Below are 24393 nucleotides of genomic sequence, written 5' to 3' on the forward strand. Positions count from 1 at the left end.
AGCTAATGTAATGTCTCACAATGAGGGCACTATTAGAAAATTAAATTAGCTCTTCCTGGTATGCTGGGATTCTTTAAGTCATTAACACCGTCTTTTTTTTTTTTTAATGATACTGTCTGAAATATACAGGGGATTATTTTTCACCATAGCCTCTTCTTTCTTTTCCCTACCATACCTTTCAGTCATGATTCTCTTCAGTCTTATAATCAGTGCTAATATGTGAAAAGTATTTCTAAGCTAAATAATTGGTGAAATTCATGAGTACAAGGAACATATTTCAGATTTTTCTAATGGAACGTGGTGTTCTCAGAGATCAGTTTGACGCGATGTTGTATGATTTAGTAGATTCACTGGTTAGAAAAAGGCTTTACTCATACATACTCACTGGTAGCTTCTTATGCCTTTTACGGCAAAGCAACTGAAAACAAAAGGTGGAAGTCAATTTTTTTTGTGCAGGACTGCCCTCGCAATGTTACTCTGAATGAGCTCCATCCAACTTCTATTAGGTTAATTAATGACAGTGAGGCATTTATTGAGGATAGCTACAGAGTCACCAAGAGCACCTCCCTCACACGTTCCACAGCAGCGTGCTCCATGTGGGGTGGGGGCAGAGACTCCCCATCCTCTCATGCTGTCTCCGTCAGGATGCTGAAGAGCCTCTGGTTAGAAAATGTGGTGCACGATCAGAGATGTCTTTATAACTTCATCTGGTCTTTGCTGAAGAAGCACAGTGAGATAAGACATCCTATGAGCACACACCTGTTCAGTACATGTATTTTCAGAGGGTGCTTCTTCCTCTTTGCAAATGTTTCTGAACTCACCTGGATCATGTGGTGGCCCCGTGGCTGAACTAAGGAGAATGATGGAGGAACGATGGAGAGGAACTGATCTGCCACATGGAAAAACCCGAAGTCTGCATTGAAGATGGCTTAACAGCAGGAAACAAGGGTCCTGGGCAGGGTGTCAGGGTTGAGAAAGAGCTACCTGGGTACAAAAAGGCACTTTGACCAAGAGCGTTTCTTTCCCAGGCAAGTAAAACAGCCAGGTACAGATGGAGCTCCAATATCTTGATACTCATGTGCTTAAAAACGAGTGCTTTGCTGGATGAGATCTGGCATGCCCTTATGTAAGCAAATTATTTTTATCTGCTTCTAGCCTAATAGAGACTTGAATATTTTGAGAACTCATAGATCTCATTGCTATGGAAACTAACTCAGTATCTTTAGGACAGTCTTGCTATCTCTGATTTGCAGAGTCTGCATCTAATCAAGAGAGAAAGAGAGAGAGGGAGAGGGGAACCAGCCTAGTTACATTTGCTGTTTCGGTCCCGCTCCTCACTGCCCTTTGTGTCACCTCCATAGCCAAAGGCAGAGTCCAACAGCCTTTACAGGGAAGGGAGGCTGCAATACCAGATATGATATACCAGCTGATAATACCAGATGATAATACCAGCTGAATGCCAGATTTCTGGTTTTGATACCAACTAGAAATGAGGGAACTTATGCTGTTAGCATGGACAATCACCACAGTAGATGAAGCACACAAACTGGGCTCATCCAGGGCTGAACAGCCCCGTGGGGAAGCCCTGCCTCATACAGTTATGCTCTCCTTCTTCGTTGGGTGACCAAGCCAGAAGGCTCACTGATGCTCTGAAGTGCTGAACTCTTTCCCTATCCAGAAGGAATCCAGTGGGAGGATTTGCTTGTCCTTTTTTTGAGAATTGTGTGGACAAGAGGCACTGCTGCCATGGGATGGATTTTGCTGCTGCCATCTCAGTGAAACTGGTTGGCTCCATCTTGTGTCAGAACATCTGCTTCATTGCAAAATCTGGGGTTTTCCCTCTCCTGCCCAACTTTTCTCCTTCTGCACCATGTTAGTTACCCTTTTCTTACAGCTTACGCAAGCTTGGTCCAGCAACACTGTCAGGATGGTCCAAGAGAGAAAGAATATCCCTGCTGAGAAACTGGTACTTGACACACCTTGGTTTCTTTAAAGCACTGACTGAGCCATTGCAGAGCTGCTTGCATTTTTTTGGTTTGCTTTCTCTCAATCAGTTTGTATGTTGGGATGGAAAATTTTCTTTTTCCAAAGTAGTTCAAGGGTCAATATACCTCTGTCTTTCATGGTCACCAAAGACTTCTCTGCATAATTCAAACTCATGGAGACTTCACGTGGAAAATTTTTAAATGTTGCTGGAATTTTACTACTCTGGAAACAGTTTTTTTTTCTTTTTTCTATTTTTTTTTCTAACCAAAAAGCAAACAAACAAAAAAATTAAAAACTTGCCTCTTCATGAATAGATTACTTCCCCCCAAAAATATATATATATTTCAGTTGTGACATGCCTACACTTTTACTCAGAACTGGGATGAATTGTGAAGCTTAGCTGTTAATTTTATTTTTTTTCTGGCAAAAAAAAAAAAAATTAATTTATATAATCCATAAGGTTGTTTTTTTTCTCTTTCTACCAAAAAATAAGTGCTTGTCAATAAAAATGTTTTCCTCCCAAATGCTAATGTAAATTCTTACTTAATACATTAGCTTCTATTACATATAATCCATATATCTTAGTACTAGGCAAATGTCCCTCACTCAGGTGACTTCAGCATCCAAGGCTAAAGGAGTTCTGTCCACATACCTCTTTGTTATTCTTTTATTTTCTTTGCTATTTTTACCTTTATGTAACATTGATTTCTTTTCCCCCTTTGGAGGACAAGAATAATCTCTTATAGCTGCTCAAAGGTACTTTTTTTTTTGTTTTGTTTTGTTTTGTGTTTTTTTTTTTCTTCTCCAGAAAGGTAAGCTCATATTTTTATTAAACTGTTGCAGCATCTTTCTCTGGATTTCCCCCCCCACACACCCTGTATGAGTTAAATCAGTATCTCATCGTGCTCCGTTTTTATCCAAGCCAAGTATTAGATATATTAGATCATAGGCAAGCACTCAAATTTTTGGAGAATCAGGGTCACACAATGGTGGAAAATTAGAAGAAAGCATTTTTTAAATGTTGAAGGAAATCAGCTTCAACAGGGAAAATCCCACAAGTTTAATTCTTGTAATGGATGGTGGTGACACACGCTCTGCTTTCTGTGATGAATATTATTCCATAAAAGACTGCAACATGAACCAGTAGTTAAACTAGGACAGATGTTGCTGGAAATATTTAAAAGATGTTTACTTTATATTATTAGTGATCAAATATGCAGTGTTCTTGGGTATGTCATCCTCATGACTTCCCACAAGACATAATATTTTCCTTGTTGGAAAAAGCAAATAACTCAAGTTGTAGGCAGTTTTTAGTAACAGAGATGTTTTGGCCTGGTGATGTAGCTGCTGAGGTATCCACCAGCATCCCCAGCCCCCATCCAAACTGCTTCCCCAGCCTTGCTCCCTTTTTTCCCTCTATACATTAAAATGATTCCCCCCCTTCTCCTCCCAGAGCTGGTACTTTCCTCGGTAGCTCTGCAATGAGGAACTTCCAGCCTCAACTATCCAGACCAAATTTTCCCTTCTTCCTGTGGCTACCTCTCAAAATAACCTATTTCTTCGTGCCATTTACTCAGTGAATGGGCTTGAATTAAGAAGTGAAATGTTTTTTTTTCCTGACTAGGGCATGAAATTGGCAAACGCAGGGTTTTCCTTTACAAAGCTCACAAAGGTTTCAGCTACTGCAGTAAAACTGCTGCAATCTTCTCTGAGGACATACTTGTAGTGATTAAAAAAATAAATAAATCACTGCAGTTAATACGCTCCTGTAAAGTTAAAGCTGATTTAAGATTGCCTACACTCTGAGTTGCATTAATATAATCCCCTTTAACTAATCAGGTGTGAGTTGTATGTGGAATGTACCCAAATAGTCTATTATGGAGGAAAAAAAGACTGATCAGCTGCAAAGAAAGGGAGGTGTGAACCCTTCCTTCTGGCCTCCCCCCTCTCTCCCCGCTGAGCCTGCCACCCTTTCAGGATGAAGACAGGCTGCATTAAAGCAGGGGCAGCACACAGAAAAAACATTTATTTGTGATCTTCTTATGGATGCTCTGGGGGGGCCAACTTGCTCCTCCATCACCCCACAGACACGAGCATGCACCTGGTTGATCCCAGGGTCTGCACCCTCCCACCCCGCTTCTTGCCAATAACCACAGGGAGGCCACATCAGATGCCCTTTCCTTTTAGACCCATGTTGCTATCTCAAAGCCAAACACCCCGAACTATCCCATTCCCTGTTTCTTCCTGTTAAGTACCCGTGTCATTAACCTCCTTTTAGGTTTCTCAGCTTCCCCCCACCCTCCTTTCTCGTTTCACCCCTGTTGCTCAATCACTCGAGCTGCTGGGCTGGTATCTCAGCAAAGGGCCGCAGGCCAGCACTGGGAAAGGCCAGGAGCCATCGCTGAGCCTTGTGCTCTGAGCTTTCCCCACAGCAGGGCTGTCCCAGCTGCAGTGACAGGTTTTGTCCCCTCAGTTCCTCAGCCTGCATCCTCTTTTTCCTCACATTTTTAGTCCATCTTCTCACAGGGAGCTTGAGACTGGGCTCACCCAAAAGCCTGCGGCTGCCATTTTCCATCTACCTCTCCGACATGCCTGTCTGTTTTGGGGATGAAAATTTTTGGCCTTGTGAAATTCTTTGGCCTCGTAGTGGTGGCTGGTGAAGGAGGGTGGAAGAGGATAACCTCTTGCTGAGGTGGAAAGGTAAAATGCTAGGGAGGGGTCTGTAGAAACGACTCAGTAGTGTTTTCTGATTCCTGGCTGGTGAAGGAAACAGGTTGGGAGGAGAAAACTGGCTGGGCAGCAGCCTTCATACGCTGGGCAAAGAGGCAGCCTTCCTCAGACGGCTGTGCTTTGAATGCTAGTGTGCTAAATGCCTTGCTTTGATATCATTTACAGAGCGCTTCCCTTCCCTTGGGCTGTTTCTATATCTAAAATGTGCTTGCTGCAGTATGACCATAGATTACTTTTCTCATCAGCCTGAGGGCGCAGGAATTGATACAGCTCTTACTGCGATCCCACTGACTTCAGGGGAATTACTTCCCATTAGAGCAAGCAAAATCAGAATGAACTCTCCCTTCCTCTGTTATTAACGGAGTCGTACCGTGAAGCCCACTGGAGTAGTCAGAGACAGCTGGAGATAAATCACCCTGTGTTCTCGTGCAGTGCTGTCCCTGTGCGTGTGGCAGGATAAACTGCGTGTTCAGATACACCACAGAAAAGATAAACTTATCTTTAGCGTCTATCGCTTTCCGTCTGCCATCCCTGGCACGTGAGGCAGAGCCTGCCTTGCCATGCAGCAGAGCAGCTTTGTGTCGGGCAGTGCTGGGCATCCTCCTCCTCGCCCCAGAGCCCCCCAAGAGCCAGAACCATGCTGCCAGAGCAGGGAAGGGGCAGCGACAGAAAATTTATCTGCTGTCTGCTTTTACTATCGATTTGAAAGCCATAATTTTATTTTCTCTAGCTCTTTCTATTGGGAAGCAAAGTACCCAAGCATTCAGACTCTCACAAGCCCTTTCATCCTCATCTTATAAATGGGAAAACCCTGAGATTTCAAATTATTTGCCCTTGCCTATAGATGTGGTGGAGCCAGAAACAGCTTGCCACTTGAATACATTTAACCACAAGATCATCCTTCTTCTTCTTCATCATTCCTTAGCGCTTAATTTAGACACAAACATAAAAATGGAACAAAACAACACCCCCCTCGCCCTCCCTGAAACCTCAGGCCCAGATCCACCATGAGTCAGACACGCAGAGCCGCCAAACTGCACCCAGCCAGTGCATGACTGCTGTAGGAAGTGCTGGCAGCTGCCTCCCTCTGCAGAGACCAGTTACACCACGGAGATATTCCCCAAATAGACCACAATTTATGCTGAGAGGATGGGAAAGGATCTGTCAAAGGAAGACGCATTCTGCATCCTCAGAAGCAGATCCAAAAACCACTCCAAGTGATGTCCCGAGTGGCTCTCAAGTCGCAAACACCATGGGGAGTCTACTGGGCCCCTCTGGACTTCTGTTTCCCACCGTCTGTGTTAATGGAATAGTCTACCCCAGATGTTACTAATGAAGGTCTTTCTCTTCCCAGTGTTAATGCAGTTTTCCTACTCTCTTCCTTTTGGACAAAAAGAAATATTTAATATCCCAACAACTAACATCTCACAGTTCTTTGTAACAAAGAGGCCATTTACCTTCTCAGCAGCTTTTATCTCCATGGACGCACCCATGACTAACAATAAGGCTAGGATCGCATTCTTTTGAGCTTTGCCTAGGTGCTTAGTAGTATCTATCAAAGTGAGCAGCAGCAAAACGGTTCAAACTGTGGACATGTTCAGAGATGAAGGTGATAGTCCCAGTTCCTAGCTGTCATGTCCCCAAAGGTGAAGTCAGTTTTCCTACCTTCATGCTGCCAGCTGCACACCAATTCTTTTTTTAACTTACATTCAAGACCTAGAATACATTTTTGTTTTAAACAGTGAAGCATAAAAGTTGTTTTCTTGTGCCTTCCGCTGATACATTCTCGGTAATGAACATATCTTCCATATTTCTCTAAAATAAATAGGTTTCCTCTCCCCTTTCTCACTCCCTGCCTCCAGTTCAGAACTGTCAGGAATTACAATTGCTGATGCTGTGCTTGCTGCAGGGCCACAGAGAAGTGTGGCTTTGGCATAAGCAGAAATTTGACCTGCAGTTTTCTTAGCCTTCAGCTGAAGGAAAGAGGATGTTGCCTCTTGCATAAAGGGGTTTCACAAAGAACTCACGTAACCTGTTCTCAGCCACTGCTGGTTACAGCGCCAGTTAAAGCTGCAAGCAAATGGGAAAAGATTCAGTCGGCCTGACTAAACGTTTTTAGTTTTTTCAAACACACGTGATAAAAAAGCATTGCAGCTCAGTTTTCCCCTTTATCACATCACTAACTCATGACTTCAGGCTACCCTGTAGCAAAACCGTAGAATCTAAGATCTAATATTTGCAGCATAGGCTACAACAAATCTTTTTTGCAGATTTGCAGAAGAGAAAAAAGAGTGAAAACCAGCTCAGTCCCTTTGTTCCCACTCTAGCCTTTAATGTTGTAAAAGGCAGTTCAATTTCATATAATCACAACAGCAAGCAGCTATAACAGAATACATTAAAAACACATTTGTTCAATAAAAGAATGCCATTTCACAAAAGGTCATGCTTTCAGTTTTGAGAAGGCTGCTAGTCACAAGCAAAATGCCAATACATCATATCACAAAGCATTGACTTGCCTATTCCCCAGCTGCCTTAGCTACAAGAATGAGACAAACAGTATTTACCTACCTCCTCAGATGCTGAAGCATTCAGTCATAAATTAAAAAACACACTACTGAATATTTTAAGAGGCATATGTAGAATAAGACATATAATTCCATAAACTGGATAATGTATGAGAAATGCATTGTCAAAAGTCTCCTCGGGGAAAAAATAATAATATTGAAGAAAACAATAACTACACTGAAGCTATTTCATTGGTTTTAGCCTAATTGTACATAATATGCCTCAGCATTTATTTAGGAGATAGTTACTTGGCACTAAACTTTGAATATTTAACACAAACTAATATTTCTTCAGTTTCAGGGAGTTTCTCCTCCCTGCCCAAACATCTGCAGCACAGCGCTCAGGTTCCAGTGACAGTAGGCATTCCCATAGACATACACTGCTTTTGCATTCTCATCTATAGCTCCAAAGTGTTAGTCCCTATAAATTTGGCCTGCATTCTGTAAAATTTCCAACAATTTTGAAAGGCGATTTTTATGCTACAAGAAAATTTACTTTTAATCTGGGCTAAATTTATTGCCTCATTTAATCTGCAACCTCATATTGACTAGATGAGCCTAGCTCTTTGCCATTTATCTCTTGGGCACTTAGTTAATGAAGGAAGAGAATTTTGCTGATTTTTTGTCTTTTTAAAATGTTGTTCAAGCAAAAATATGAATACTCATCAGTCCAGATAGACGGGAGGAACACAGTACTACCTGTGATGTTCATTCTTCTCATTTTTGTCCTGAGTGATATTTAAAAGTAGGTCAGGTTTCTGTATGCCAAGCATTAGAGGCAGCAACACCTGTAATTATCGTTCCTTTTAACAAAGTGCTTGATGGTGATTTAAATATTTTCCTAATGCACCACTCCATTAAAACGCCTAGTAGTGGATGGGCAGTCTCAGTTTTTAAAAAATTCAGCTATAACAGATCATCTTTATTTCAGAATTGAGGAATTACGTTGTTTTTCCCTTATTAAAAATAAAATCAATAAAAGGAATGGGTTTTGTTTGCTCTCACACCTCTGGAAACAAGACTTGAAATTTCTCAAGCTTGCCACCATGATGAGGTTGTGCTTTAGCAGTTTTCACCTGACCAAGCCCTACAGCTTGGGGCAACAGTTCATTGTCCTCAGAAGAAATCTATAATCATTTATTATATAAATTCAGCGATCGTATGTGCTCTGGGTCCTTAGAACAGTTAAAGGGCAGACTAGGTCTAAGTGAGAAGGTAGGAAAACTGTGAAGTGAGAGAAGTGAAGGTGGGAAAAGGTGGGAACATGAGGGCCCCTAAACAGGAACAGAGGGTGGGAAAAAGGCCGTAAGCCAGGAGGAGACAAAAGCAGAAGCTGGAGAGGTGGGGATGTCCTTCTTCAACCAGTCCTCTCCCACACACATTTTGGTTCGGAACTTGAAAACGAACAGACAGCTCTTGGGCCTCAACAGACCTTGCTGTCTAGCAAACAGCCTTAAAACCCAGTGGGGTAAAACCACGTTTTCTCATTCACCTCTCTTCCTACCAATGAATGCTGCCCTCTGCAACCTTAATTCTATTTTAATTTCTCTTTGCCAATGTAATAAAAAATCATTACTGTAGCAGCATAAAGGATTATCAGATTTGTCTCTTAGCTGAGGCATGGTAGGAATGCAAATAATTAACCAAAGAGTTGACAACCTGGAAATGTTGACTGCCTTACAGAATAAATGGTATGCAGACGTGAGTTTCTTATCCTGATACATACAGGTTTATTTGCATAACTGTATCTTAAACATCAATTAAGGACCAATCTATGCAACACATATATATATTTTAAAAAAATCATAATCAATGCTTTCTTACTCAAGGAAAGTTTCAAGAGAGAATTAGCATTCTAAATTGCAAAATATTCAAACAAAACCACTGAACATGACTGATGTGAGCTTTTAAATGGCTTATGACACATCCAGATTGGTTCAGTAAGAAAACAGGTTTGGGGCTGGATAGTAACTGAGATTTTCTGTTGGTTTTGTGGTTAAGGATAGCCAGATGGATAAGGATTTTATTATAGGTGTTGGCAAGTTAATGCTGCTGAAAGCCTGACACATGACGCATTGACTCCAAGCTGGAACATCAGACTTTCATCAACACTAAATTCAAGCAGTGTTTCTGAAACTGTAGCCTGGATGTGCCACGGCAGTTTGTGTATAACCTGCTTCAAAAGAAGAATAACCACAAACATCAGGAATTATTCTGTCCTAAGTGAAAAGGATTAGCAAAGAGCATTTACCACAAAAGAAGAGCCAGAACTCTTGAGAAGCCATGCGTGCAAACACGTGTACTAGGTTCTGCTCATGCGTGTGCCCAGCTTGCACGGAGCCCACTTCACATCACCCAGCCTGGAAAAAAATTGGTTTCACCTGCAGACTTCTACTGTGCTGAATCCAGACTTCAGATAGGGGAGAAGCACGCAAGTAATCTCCAAACCCTCTACTGTAGATGAAGCTTTAAAACACGTGCAATTTGTTGAAAATACACACACCAGATTCATCAATTAAATTCCTGATTTCCTAATTCAACAATGAAAACAGTGTTGGCTTGGAATGTCTGAACCAAAGCAATCCAGCTGGAAACGAGTCATCTCCCAAGGAGTCACACGTGGCTGACATTTATCTTTGTTTCTTCATTTGTAGGATAGACAGCCATTTACATTCCTGAAAGACCTTGCCTCAGCAGTTTCCCTTTTGAGACAGTACAGTAAGGAAAAGAGCTATCTAATCTATTTGTGGCCTTCAAACAGTACACCAGAAACTTGATATGCATGGACAGGTGCCTGCCTGGGAAAGCTGTTCATCTAATTTTAGATATGCCAAGATGAACAGGAGGAAAAAATATTACGGATAGGGTAGAGACAGCAAGGAAAGGATTCTGGTTATGAAGAGAAAAGAGTAACTTGACCAGTGTATGCCCATGCAGTGTGCCATTTTGTTATTAACATGAATAATATAAAACTTTACCTTAATTATCGCTTGATGTTCAGTGATTAAACATCTCTTTGGAGTGCCTCCTCTCATCAAAACAGGATTTCTTTCTAAAGATGGCCCCTATCTCTTGGCCAGCTTAATATAAAAACTTCTCCATTAATACAGATTTCAATTGAGGTAGTGGACACCTGCGTGGAGCTAATGCAGCAATCAGCAAGAGGGCGGGTAGAGAGAGTTCAAAATGAGCAGCAAGCTGCTGCATTTGAGATATAGCAGAGAAGGTCAACGTTTTCCTAACTAATCAGGGCTTTTGGTCAGGAGACATTGGGAATGAGGTAGGTTTTGAGGTAGGTTTTGGATGCTTCTTCCACCAGGGCAGGATGTGCTTAGCTTGCAGTGCCTCCCAGCAATCAGCAGCCCAGCTGGAACCCATCAGCAGCGATCGGGCTCTGGGCTCATGACATCACTGTGGCACAGAGAGCATTTTTCACATACTAAGAGAGCACGGATACAGGCTGGGGGAGTTTGTTAAGTAGGCAAACTGCTGGCTGCAGACCCTTCTTTTCTGCACATTAAGCTTTTCATTTCATTGGCGTGATAGCATTTTTCAGCTGAAAAGGGTGGCTAAAGACACCGTTAACATTAGCATCAGTTCAACATGCATGTCAGGAGCCCTAGCAATTAACTATTGAAATACATACAATGCACTGCAACCTCTCTTTGGTTTTCTGAAGGGGCTGAGGCTTCTGGCTGTAAATTTTGCTCAGCGGTACTGTCAACTGTTTTGCAAAACGTGCAGAAATTGCAGAAATCAGTCTGGTCAAGAAATGCATATTTTGCTTCAGCACAGCTGGAAGCCCCTGGGAGCAATGCTGCATTATACCTCAGCACAGGCAGGCTCATGGCAGAGAAATGAATCAGCCATGTACTTTGCCCTACAACCTCACGGCAGGCATGCCAAACAACAGGCTGAGAGGCCAACTTTTCACCTTATTGCACCTTTGGGAAAGAGGCATTACAGTTGAGGAATTTTGCAGTGTGCTAAGAGGTTTCACAATGCCTGGGCAGACAGAGATGGTGAAAGAGCCCAGATCTGTCAAGTTGAAGGACTAAATCACCACTTCACTCACATGCCTCTGGAAGCCACCACTCACTCGCGTGCGGTTGGATTGCCCTTGCTTCTTTGTGCTAAGGGAGCACAGGATTGCTAAATCAAGAGGGGCTTCATCTGGGGGCTCTGACAGGGAAAACGAACACGAGCACCCTTATGATGGGCCACGCTGCCAGTAGTCCACAACAAGCAGGAGAAAACTGTTAACAGAGGCTGTGGTTGTCCATCTGATTCTCAAAAGAGCTAAGATAGAAAAGTCCCTTCTTTTCATTTCAGACACCACGTCTCACTCATGACCTCTAGAGTGAGAAATGCAGAGAGAACTGATGTTAAAGGTAAATAGGAGTGCTCTAAAGATGGAGTGAAAAAAAGATTATTTCTGCTGGTGTTTTAACTATTTGCATATGGCTACTGCATCTGTAAGAACACAGGAAAGAAGATACTTGCTTGTGCATACTGGTTTTAAGATATTTAGCCAGAAACTAAATGATCATACCTCACTCATCAGTTTGGATGAGGATATACCTGATTTTACAAAACTGTGTTTTTAGAAGCAAGTCTTCGTCAATTGTGGTAAGAGCTTTCCTTTTAAAAAATGTAGGAAGCTATACAATTTCTAGCAGATACTGGCAGACAGTAGCTGCAACACAGCATGCCCATCTAGTCTGTGGTGGTTAGGCTGGAGTCAGCTGCTCAGCAAAGCAGAGTAGCCAGGGTCTTTAGCTCTGAGTGATTTGTGAAGACAGCAGGGTATCAGACTTATGCTACCAAAATGCTTTTTAATTCAAAGTGTTAAAGTTTCAAAGTTCAGATGTGCAGAGGTCACATTTACTGAAAATTTTCAATTGAATTTCCACCACACCAGGAAGCACGGGGTACTAGCAAGAGTGAAAGAGAGAAGGCAGCTTTGTTTCTCTTGCTGGTTTTAAGGGAAGTTTTCAATAGCTGCCAGTTATCATCTAGCTTCCTTTGCTCAAGTAAATTACAGAAACTTCAGCTTCACTATGTTTAATGTATAACTGAAATAACATATTGCAAAAGGTACAAATAGCACTAGTGGTCACAAGCCCTGAACTGGAGGGAGGGACAACCAAAATAAGTAAGGACAAGTTCAAAGTACACTGAAGTACACGTCTAAAAAACAGAAGTTTGTATTCTTAATAAAGTTTTTGGCTAACTTAACGAGATGGCTGAGTTCCAGTTGGGCTCCCATGCCTCAACCGCAGCAGTTTGAATGGTTGCTGCTACTGCAGGGTGCTGCTGATTTTGCACGAGGCCTAGAGCAAAGCCTCAGGCTCACGTGAGCCAAAGGCACTGAAAGAAGAAACAGTTTCTTGTTCTCTGCAGATGTCAGCACACAGCCACTTTTCACACACAAGAGACTAACTAGTGAGAGGTATGGACTCCATCTTTTACCCAGTCACGATAGCTGGGTCCTGAGAGTTCAGGCTTCTGCGTGTAGCCTCAGCCACTGGGGCATTATTTGACCTTGATTTCCTAGTAGCCACTGCTCAAGCCCTTTGCATTCTTCCTCAAGTTGTTCCACCTCTTTATGGATTTTTCCAGCTGACCCTTTTGATCCTATCTGAAGAAGCTGAGCGGGGGCAGCTCTTTGCATGGAAGAATATCAGGCCTGACAAACAACAGCTGCAGCAGAAGTCAGAGAGCCTTTTACATGGTGCTTTCTTCCCCATCATCTCCACAGAGCCGCTTTCTGAGTGCAAAATATGCTTAGCACTTCATCTTCATTCTCTGGTGACTTCGCCTTTCCCCAGCCAGCATGACAGCAATTCAGCAGCTGCTACACCTCATTTATCAGCAGCTTCCTTCACCTGTGCTCAGAGCACTTGACAGTCACAGACATAACTCATGCAAAAGGCGAGTCCCCTCCTGAAGCACGCAGAGCTGCGCGCTGCCCTTTGCAGGCCTCACAGCCAGGGGAGACGCTTGGCTCCCCCAGGTCACCCCAACGATCAGGAAGCTGTCACAGACTGGAAACTGCATGGATTTGCACTGTACTTCTCCAGAAGTTACCCGTTAGGACATTACTGCAATTAGCAGTAGTGGCAGCTACCCTCACGGCAGGCCGCAGTGGGGGCAAGGGCCTGGAAGGAAGCAGTGAGGAGCAGTTTCAATGGGGTGCCTCAGGCACTCCCCGGTGCAGTGAGAACCAGGCCTGAGGCAATGCACCATGAAGGGCAGCAGGGGCTGCAGTGCTGAGCTCTTTGATACCCTGCTGGAGCTAGGCAAGCCAGCTGAAACCTGCTTTTAACACTGACTGCAGCTGGGGGAAATAAAAACTGAATTGGCACTGGTGCTACAAAACACACATTTCTGTATTACAGCCAGATGCAGCTGTGTTACTTCGCCCCACCTCCAGGGTCCAGCTTCCCTGTCACAGCTAAGCTGAAGTAACCGTAGGCAATAGTGGGAAGAGGAGCCATGCTTCCCCCTCATCCTCAGCACCTGGCTGTGGGAGCTCAAGGCAGGGGTAGCAGCTCTGGTCTGGCATCCCGCTTCAAGGAAGTACACAAGGGAAGATTTCTGCTGGCAAACAAGGAATCAGCAGTCGAGTGGCTTAACTAACATAAAACCCACAGCCCAGGACTCCCAGTCCATCCCCATGTGAAGGGGACTGTGCTGAAGGGGGCAGACCTGTGATCACCTTCACCTGCTGCAAGGCACTGGGATGGTAAGCTCAGACCTGGCCTCACAGGAACCTAGTCCACTGAATGCAGAGGCCACAGCCATGTGTGTTCCTTCCCATAGCAGGCACATAGCCTGTTCTTTCTCTTGCCATTGAACCTTGCATTTCTTCCCCTTGGCATCTGAGAATAACTCAGGCTACGCCCAGGCTTGACACTTGCCTTTCTCTCCAGCAACTTGTGGTGTCTCTCATCACGTTGTTTTTGCAACAAGAGCCACTACTTAATCTCCAGCAGCAGGAAGAAATCATCTGAAATACTTTGTTTTGAGACGCAGTTTATGTTTGTCTAATTATCCCAAAGGCACCTTCCCCCCAAGGGGTCCCTCTGTCCTCAGCTGCCCAGCAGCTGGCCAGGATCAGGCCGCCCCTCGGGAACAACTGCCGGGACTGCCATGGCAACTCATCCCCTCCAAGAGTGACAATCACATCTTGCCTGGTCAGGGCTGCTTTTGATCTTCTGATTCCCACCGTATAGATTAAAATAAGCAGCACCAAGACTGAATTAGGAACTCATAACAGACACCGATGGAGAGAACTGCAATTTATGACTCATAGTTTTACTTTTCTGCTCATTCTTCTTGTATTTCCTCCTGCCCCTACCCTTTCACATAGGGTAAAGCTATTTACACTGGTTGCAGTGTGCTTCAAGAGGAAGCCTGCATTATATCTGTTTCCTATATTGAAATAGAAAGATGTTAAGATTCTGCATTGCCATACAGCATTTATCTCAACTACCTGCCCGTCAATCTAAAAATTGACAGCATACGCTGTTTCTGTGAAGCAGTAAATTAGCATCTTGTACACTCCACATGCTTGCCTCTAACACCTTCCCACTGCTGCAAATGAGAAGCTCATTCAGAGACAAGCTTCATCTTTCACTTCTGCTTTTATTTGCCTGAAAACTAGCACTTCCCTGGAGTGGATGCCAACTGCTGCTACTTCTAAGTGTTGCTCAGCAGCTTGTTACTTTTTCCATGTCTTTAACGCATCCCAAGCAAAGAATAAAGATGTGTAATAGTAAAGAAGCAGGTGCTTGGAAAACAATTATATTTCTTTGGCAGTACCTGTGTGGTAAATACTTTCAGCTAAGTCTCTACCCTTACAGACACAATTGTGATTGTACACAATGAGCTTTCAAGGCAGCATTTAAGAGTGAGAGAATTAGTTTCCTCTTTTCTTCCCCAAAAGACAGACAGACAGAAGCCTGGATGCCAGACACTATTTCTCTGGCTTTTAAAGGAATTGCCAGAAAGGGAAAATGAAGCCGTATGCTACTCCTCTTCCTCCTCCCCAGCCCAGCCAGTAGAACTGTCAGATGACAAATGCATTTTGCGACTCAGAAGATCAGGCACTAACCTCAGCCATGGCATCCCTGCATGCCTTTGGACAAACACCTCACCTTTCTGTAAGGAATTGCAGCAATTACCAAAATGCTAGGAAAACAAACAGGAGCTGCTTTGATGTTGAGCCACAGGCACAGGGTGAAAATTCCTGCTCTGCCACTGGTCTGACTTCATCAAGAATTGGGAATGGGGTTAATCAGTGTGGTTAATTCAGCACAGCACTAAGATTAAGGTATGTTAGTGACCAGGAAGAGGTATGATGACTCCAGAGACCATCTTAGCATTGCTGCTAAGTGCTATACTATGCTAGCAGGCATAGCTGTGCTATCAGGACACTCCATGCTTGTTGCAGAGTATGCAAAAGTGCCCTGAAATTCAAGAAGTCCACTCTGAAGTTCACTGCCATGCTTCAACCTCAACTGTAGTGTAACCCAGCCCAGCATCACAGCTGAGACAAGTGTGCACAATGGTAGCCAACCATCAAACTACGGGAAGCATTACAATGCAAAGCATAGCAGGGTGCTGCCAGAGATGGCACCCCAGAGAGCTACCAAGCTCTTCTGTGTGCAGTCCCCTTTTCTTGAAGAAGGAGTGGAACTTTGTGCAAATAGCAACACCTACAGGTGAGATTTTCCACCTGGATCCTTTGGGACAGCCATCATGAGGGACTCCTGCTTCAAGCACTTTGTCTCCTGGAGTGGAAACCACCCAGCTGTCAGCTCTCAGACCATACCAAAGTTTGAAGTCTCCTCACAGCTCCAATCGCAACCTCCATACTCGCTTTCTCCGGGGCTGGCAGAGCAGCTACTATCAACAAAAACACATGCAGAAAAAGCATTATATATTTTGATCAAAAGCAGAGAAAGCTAATTTAAGAAGTGAGGGGGGAGGGGTAAGCCAGCTTTTCTATAAAGCTTAGTATGATCCCAGCAATGAACTAGTTGGATTAGCTACTTAGCAGCAGTGTAGTTTAAGCATCACACAGCTCTGGAGAGGAAGCCTTTTGAAGATGGAAACAGCATTCCTGAGTTACCAGCTTCCTCAGCTACCACGAGCGCAGAAGCAAGCACGTAATAGCACACAGCTATTCCTCCAGCCACACCCAGTAGCCAACAAATTACCCACAGCACTCAGAATTTATTTAGCAACATTACAAACGGGCATTACATCTTTGGCCCTGCATGTTTACCCAGTACTAGGCAACAGGCAAGACCGCTGCATTCCTGTGGCAGGAAGGTGGCATCATGAAAGCCCGGAGAAGGCTACCTACCTTAGGGGGTGTAGCCATAGCTAGGCCTAACATGAATGTTTTAAATGCCAGGGGCCTGACACACTCACTTGAAAGGCTGGTGTTTGTGACATCCCTCATTGTACAGCGCTGACACAGTTAGGTCCATTCCTCACCTACCCTGTGAGGCACATCAGGTAGGCATGCAGGAGACCCCGCTCAACGAGTCTCCAGATTTAGCTGCCATTTTCTGTCGGAGACATCCAGCCCCTACAGGATGAAGTCATTGTAAAAAGCAGGACAAAGGGGGAAAAGAGAAAACAAAACACCTTTTTCCTCTGCACTAATTCCATTTTTGTTTCATGCTCACATTAGGCAGCCTGCTCCCTACATCCTCGAACAACAAGGCCGTGGTGCACGGGCCAGGCTCGCCTGGGACTTGGGCAGATACGAAGGCTACCTTCACCCACGCAGCAAATGGGCAGCTGTGATTCAGGCAGCTCAGCCACCGGCACTTCCCAAATCAAAAGGTGAGGTATTTTCTCCATTAGAAACACACCTAAAAAGTTAAAGTGCTTGCACCAAGGCTGCAGTGGCCCTTACAGCCACCCACCACCTACAGAAGGAAGGAGAAGCTATTGGTTTGGAGATGTGGCATAGGATTTTCAATTTCACATAAAGCAGGGCCACACCATGAATAAACGTCAAAAACTTTACACATTCCAGGGAATCAAAAACAGCTCAAAAATGCTCAATGCAGAACATCTATAATTTTCAAAACTAACATGAAGAATTTTAGGAGACATGTCCATCTTAAGGCTAAAATGACCTTTGTAAACCTTAAAAAAAATAAGTGCTACACTACCATAAAACACCAAAGAAAGAAAAATGAAAACATTTACATGAGAGTAACAAGTAGAAAAGAGGAGAAAACCTTCCAGGCTTTATTTACCTGGGAAAAAGATGAGGTTGTAAAATCAGGTTACATGGTTGATAAAATTAAGGACAGATTTGAGACAAACGTGTTATATACAGGCTTGGAATCCACATGAGAAGGGAAAACATTTTTGTGAACCCATTATCCCAGTCCTTGACTCCACAGCACTTTTATCAGACAGCACAACCACCCCAGGAAGATCTCAAGCAGATGTAAGCATTGATCCGTATTTCTGCATCCACAAACAGTTCCCTTCCCCTAGAAGTGGGAGCTTACTTGTGAGACTCCTCACAGAAGTCTCTCAAATACCAAATGCCAGATCGCAAATGGCATCACTGCAACTCCAAACAGAAGAAATCCAGTTTATGAGATTATATTTATTTTTGAGTGCTTGGCTGTCACTTCTAAGCCCTTTGGCCTTGTGTTGACCTTTAGGATTTCTAGACAAGATGCTACTCTACTTGTACTACTTAAACTGTTTTAGCTCTGGGATTGTGCCAAACCAGCAACTGACTGCAACTATTATGAGAGTAATTTTCCAGCATGTGGATTACTAGCATGTGGCTACTTAAGCTAATTTTATATGTGATTGGAAGACTTATAGGTCACAGTCTCATGGTTTATCACTCAGCTGCATATCCCTTATATCCAAAATCCCATTTAACATTGACAGTTGTGTTCTCTTTGACTGCAAATACTTGGAAATTCAAAGGATATGGTGCATAGATGATTAACAAAACTCTTTCATTTAGTGAGAAAGACAATGGTAGAATACTGACACAAGACATGGTTGCCTTATGATACTGCTCATGTTTACTTATGTCTACTGTAACCTTGAATTCCTCGTTACGTGTAAGGAGAATCTCTTCATTGGTTCTGTATTTCTTTGCCGTTTATTTAGAAGGTTAAATCAGTTATTCACTAATATTTTGAGTCACATTTTTTGATCTAAGCACGGAATTTACTGCAGTTTATTGACAAATTTTAAAATTGACAATGTAGAGTTGTCAATTTTAAAAGTTCCTCAGTAGTCTTAGACACACTGAAGTATTTATTAACACAGGTCCCCACCCCTTCCCAGTGCTTGGCTATGTTACACCTGTCTGTCTGTTTCTCTGCCTCTTGCTAACCTGCCAGGCAGTCCGTACCATACAAAGTCTAGAAGAGAATGGCTAAGCATACTTCAGAAAAAAAGTGTAACAAGTTGACAAGAGCAACAGCATAACCACACTTTTTAAAAAAATGGTTAAAACAGAGCAGAAAAACTTCATGGGACCTTACAAACCCTGTGTGAAAACCAAGGTTGCTCCACAGCACAACCCCCCGAGCCAATACAATGACCCACGAGCATCAGAGACATCAGGAGTTGGATCTCCAACTCATTCTTTCTCTTGTTCCTAGCTGAGGGGGGTCCTGTCCCTCTTCCTTTGCCCTACACTTGCACTTATTGGAGCCAAATTCAACTTGTGAACCCAGTATTAACTTTTTTTTTTTTGAAACATGTTACACTTGCACATGAGCAAGCCAATGAACACAGAGCAAGAGACAACACAAGAAGCTTGCAGATGCAGCCAGTATGACAGGAGCAAAGACTGGACAGGGTAACAGGTTTTTCACCTTGTCACAGGCATTAACTATTAAATCATTTCAAACCTTCTCACTTAAATGCAGAATAGGGAGGTAGCTACACAATTTGGACTGAGGTTACAGCTTACCACAGCATTAACATTTCAATGTACTTTTCACACACAAAAAACCTCCGTTGTCATAGACACCAATTTTAGCTAAAGCTATAGCAGGTGACTGTGTTTGTTAGTACTCCTGCACAGACTACACCAGAGTTGTAGCAGACAGCACAGCAGATTTTTCCTTGTTTCAACTGTGTACAGAAGCATTTAGTATCTTAGATCTCCTTATTTTCTTATGCTCAATTTCCAAAGACTTCAAAGTTGATAACCACTACAGCAAAACCAGAAAGCCAGGAATTGTGTTCAGAGAACAATGAAAAGCCCTTGATACCGAAGTTCGTAGGCTTTTGTTACATGCAATCCTCGTTAGCCTGACCAACAAATGAATCTCAGAAAATTTCATTCTACAGATAAGCACTTACACAGTACAAGCAAGACCCACCTGTTCAAAGATGTTAAGCATAATTGCAAGTGATCCTTTCTTCTCTGTTTTTATTTTATGAAGATTTTCCGATAAGCTGCAGAACCTAAACCGCTCTGCAGATCCTAGGCTTCCAGTGTTTCAAGCTGCTCATTGCCTTCTAGGTAACACCCAGCTGATAGTTCTAAAACAAGCAAATATCACAACTGAAAATCAGATGTACGTGTGCTCATAACATGAACTCAGCTTTTCTCAGTCTGCAATGCTAAACTGAAGTTTAGTTCATGGAGGATTTGACACAAGTTAAAGACTTCCTTATAAAACTAATTTAAGTCAACCAACAATGTTATAGTGTAGTACTCACAAGGTGGTTGTTAATTCCTTTTACATTGAGTGATTTTTAAAAAATGGATGTACTATGCAGCAGCAACACATTCTTCAGATAGCTCTTCTCATGTGCGTTTGAGCTAGATGCTAGTCACACAGGCACAGGTAACCTCTGCAGGACCTATGCCAACAGTTAAGGTCCTCACTTACCACTATTCCTTGCAGTTAGACTTCATACAACAAGAGTTGTTGTTTACATACATAATTGGAGTAAAGCTTCCAAAGATGTGAATAGTATTCAATTAAGTTTCAGATCTTGTGAAGCCTTCCCGTTAGATTCTTGCAACATTCATTTACTGCACTAACTGGTTATTGGATGTCCATGCACTGTTACATATCAGCTACAAAAAAGAACATTTTCAGAAGTAAATTTTAAAAAGGAAGATACCAAATACCACTCACATTCATTTCAGAAAGTTTATTGCACCAAATGCCGCAAAGAAATAGACCAAAATGATAGCATACATAAACAACTATAAGAAAAAACACCAAAAACATGTAGTCTGACATTAGTATTCAGTCATTCCTAAAAAAGCCTTTGCTCTCCAAGCATGCAATAGCAACACATGTTTTTATCAGCTATGGAAAGCCTGCTATATATGTCAAACTAACACACTTGACCTAAAAAAACATCTAGAGTGTATTCAGCAGTTCAGACTCAGTTTTGATTGGGGCCTCTTAACTGAAGAAGAGGTTATACTTGAGGGATAAGTGATCATTGTGTGAAATTTATATGCAGGAGTTTGTGTCTGAAAAGGCTTTTTGACTTCTAGAGAAAAGATGCATTTTAATAGGGACTGGGGAAGACCATCTAGAGTATGTCATTAGAAATGCGAATTAAAGAATTCCAGAATCAGTGTGTATTTGTTTGTTTTGGGCAGAAGACAGCTGTATGTATCAAATCAGAAAGTACCTATTTAAATTAAAAATGTTTAACTCTTGTTATTGTTTTAGGTTAAGGAGTTCAATTAAATACTACAATTTAATAGTTAATTCTTCCCCTCTACATATGGTTTAGTCTTGCCAGAAAAAAATACATTCTTCAAATTGCACTGTGTAAACTGCAGTTACGTGGGATTTTGGAAAGACTTGTGCACTCCCACTTAAACAAAGTATGCATTTAAGTTTACAAAACTACATAATACTGATAAAAACTTTGGAATATTTGAAAATTAAGCTACATTTTAAACACCTCTGTACATTCATATTACTTCTCATTCACTTAAAATAAAAACAGGAACATGCCCTAAAGAGGTCCAACACAACATCTGTAAATACCTACTGCCCTGTCATGCCATACTAATTTATATGAACAGCAAGATGCTACCAAAAACAAGTTAAAGACTTAGAGTCAAAAAAGCCCTAGAAGGTGGAATCCCATCAAATGAGGTAGTATCTTTGGTGGAGGGGAAAGATAGGTATTTAACTTTCTTCAGACTAAAGTCTTTTAACAATAAAGGGATTTAATTTCAATCCCCCCCTTTCCTCCCCCACTCAAACTGTCAGAACAAGGGTTCTTCATATGATTTCTGAAGAGCAGCAAAATGGTAAGAGAAAGCAGCAAGAACTATAAAGTTTTCGCCTGGGCTGAAGGAAGTCCAGGTGCTTTGACCATCAGCTCACATGCTGTCCTTAGCTTAATGTCTTACCAGAAGGCAGTTTTTCTTGTTTGCTTGTTGTTTTTTTTAGTAGGTGTAGTACAAATCAAATGTTACTTGTTATGGCATTAGCCTTGAAATCACTGAATGTCGGCTGACCTTCGACTTTCTTAGAACACTAAAAGAGGAAAAGTGTTTCTGCACATCTTTCAAGAATTATCAACCTGTTCAGATAAAAACCGAACTAATGCTTTATGAGAAACTTAATTGTTTTTTAATAAATTCACCCAATATTCACGAGTGACATGAAATGAAGTACATGAGAAGTTCTATATACACTCAGGGAAGCAGTTTCAAAGCTCTACACACATGCACGCCCACATTCGCCATTACAAGGATAGGTCAGGAATATGTGACTTGCTCTGTGGTTCTCACTTTGTCTTAACCTTGTGAAATAGAAAGTGATAGCTGCTAACAGCTAGATGCAGAGGTAAATTTACTTTCCAGCAGATAGAATTCACAGACCAAAAATATGAAAATTTTGCCTAATTATTAGCAGTAGGAGAAGACCTGAACCACAGAAAGATTTTAGCCTTTTGAGGCAGAATATCAGGGACAAGCCTATGAAAATGCAATAAAAGAACTATCTGGAATGTCAGATCAGAAACGCAGCATATAAGGATCAGCTTTAGAAGCACTGTATCAGAATATTAACTATCCCTCCACTTGGGAACAACCCCTCTTCACAGTCAGTCAGTCTACCCATTTCCCCTTAAAAAAAGCAACACAATGTTCATCAAGACCCCAATCACATTTAAACAACTCACAATATGCACATTTCATTGTTTCAAATCATTGAAAGTTTACTGTAGAAAAGTCCAAACATCCAGGTAGTATGAAATAAAATCACTTTTAATAAAAGTGTGTCCCTTCAGTGTTAAAAATCTGTAATCACCAATGAGGACAACGCGTAACTGGTGACCAGAAGTTTCTCATCAGAATTCACTATTCACAAGCAATTGTGCTAGCAATTTGCTTGCAAACTGCCAGTTTCATACACCTCATTCATGCTGGCTCACAACAGAAAGGTCCAAGATTCATTTTTCCTTTTCTTTAAGAATGTTTGTTTTGATCCTTTGTTCTTTCCTCAGTCTGGTCCATAGTTTCACATCCAGCTCAACAGTGCTTTATGCAAAAATTCAGTTTTTTACATTCATGTTATCAACCACATGAAAACAGTAAAATACAAAATTTTATTTTGCTTTCTAGAAACACAGAAGGCCAGTATCAACTCATGGAGAAGTAGTTTCTGGTTTCAAAGCAGTTAGTCTACTAAGGAAAGGCACCTGGGATGATAGTTCAAGATTACTGTAGAATCATAAAGGGTAATTGCAAACATTCATAGTAATACCAAATATTGGGGTTTGTCCCCTACTTTTTCTTTTACTTCAGACAATGGTCCTCTTTTATACCTAATACAGTGACCAACTAGTAGCCAGAAAAAAGTAATATATCTGACTGAAGGTTTGTAAGGGTTAACCCCCCCAGATAAGATTGTCTTCAGTTTGTGCCAATTGCTTGGTCTATGTGCACACGTGTCCTAATAGCACTGGTATCATACAGAAGGCTGTCAGATTCATATTCCTCCGAGATAGTAATGCTTGATGACACCAAGACACAGGTTTAATTCCCAGGACTACAGTCATACAGAAACTCAGAGTTACTGAAGTTGCATCAGCAACAAATGTAAACTTGTAGCAGAAATTCCATAAGGCTTTCCCACAAAAAAAAAAAACACCTCAGAAGTTCATTCCGTTTTCAGGGTAGAATTACTTCTAGTCATGAGCTCATCTGAATACCTCCTCATTAAAAGAGAAGCAACCATAGCTTGCTTCATTTCATCCTCACCTCCATTCCCACTTAGCATCTGGTTGCTGAATCCAGGTTTCTTGTTCTGAGCTGGTCATTTCTACTATACAAAACCATGCTTATGCTCTGCAAGAAAAATCATGTCCCATCTAATACACTTGTGTATAGGAATGCTATGTACATAGTTTACAACTCCTCCTCCCCAGCAAAGAAATACACCACACCACACTCACGAGTGTAGCATTAGGAAATCCATTCCAACCCACTTGTTCTTTAACTGTTACTTCATGGTTTTGAGCAGCGTTTTGGATGGCAGCTCACAGTCTGCCACATAGTGTTAACTTTTGTCCTTTGAAGAAAAAATGCAAGGATGCAGTCACTTTAAGTCAGAACTGAGATTGTAAGAAAAACCTGAATGCCTTTTACATTATGTAAACTGAAGTCCTCCGATCAAACGTCCAGCTGAAACCAGAATCGGAAGATGGTAGAATGTATAGTCATCACCTGCTTTTCTCAGTGTTCCCCTTTATCAGCATTTGGCAACTGTTCTTCTTTCAACATTCCCATATTCTTTCTTTTACTTTAAGGGAACGACTATCCTGAGATTTTAATTTATAAGAGTATTTGAGCAACATATGGAGAATGAGTACTTGCTATAGCAGCCAACAAAGGCAAGTCATTGGATTCAATCCTAGAAATTAAAAAAAAAGAGACTTTAAAATACACAATCACCTTCACAAAAGAAGATAAACACAAGAGGCTATTCGTCATTCACTTCAAAGAAACTGAAAATGTCTTGCTATAACCAAGTTCATCATTTAATTTTTTGTTCATACTGTACCAGTAAAGTTAAGTGATAACATTTAAAAGCAAAAAGGT

General features: G+C 41.9%; 2 protein-coding genes across 4 annotated transcripts in view; one reads left to right on the top strand and one right to left on the bottom strand.

Moving 5' to 3' along the window:
- Positions 1-21006, top strand: part of SPMIP2 (sperm microtubule inner protein 2) — a gene marked incomplete at both ends in the record, with an annotated part of 37833 nt that extends 16827 nt beyond the window's left edge. The window contains 2 exons of the mRNA XM_084286056.1: positions 16990-17144; positions 21002-21006. Coding sequence (XP_084142182.1) covers positions 16990-17144; positions 21002-21006 — 160 coding nt within the window. The remainder of the gene's footprint in view (positions 1-16989; positions 17145-21001) is intronic.
- FNIP2 (folliculin interacting protein 2) overlaps positions 20486-24393 on the bottom strand; it is a 49387-nt gene continuing 45479 nt past the window's right edge. For all 3 annotated transcript variants that reach the window (XM_084286086.1, XM_084286085.1, XM_084286084.1), the window contains one exon: positions 20486-24205. In XM_084286086.1, coding sequence (XP_084142212.1) covers positions 24127-24205 — 79 coding nt within the window. In that variant the 3' untranslated portion in view covers positions 20486-24126. The remainder of the gene's footprint in view (positions 24206-24393) is intronic.

The sequence above is a fragment of the Netta rufina genome, assembly GCF_964035555.1.
Source record: "Netta rufina genome assembly, chromosome: 4".
Taxonomy (NCBI): Eukaryota; Metazoa; Chordata; class Aves; order Anseriformes; family Anatidae; genus Netta; species Netta rufina.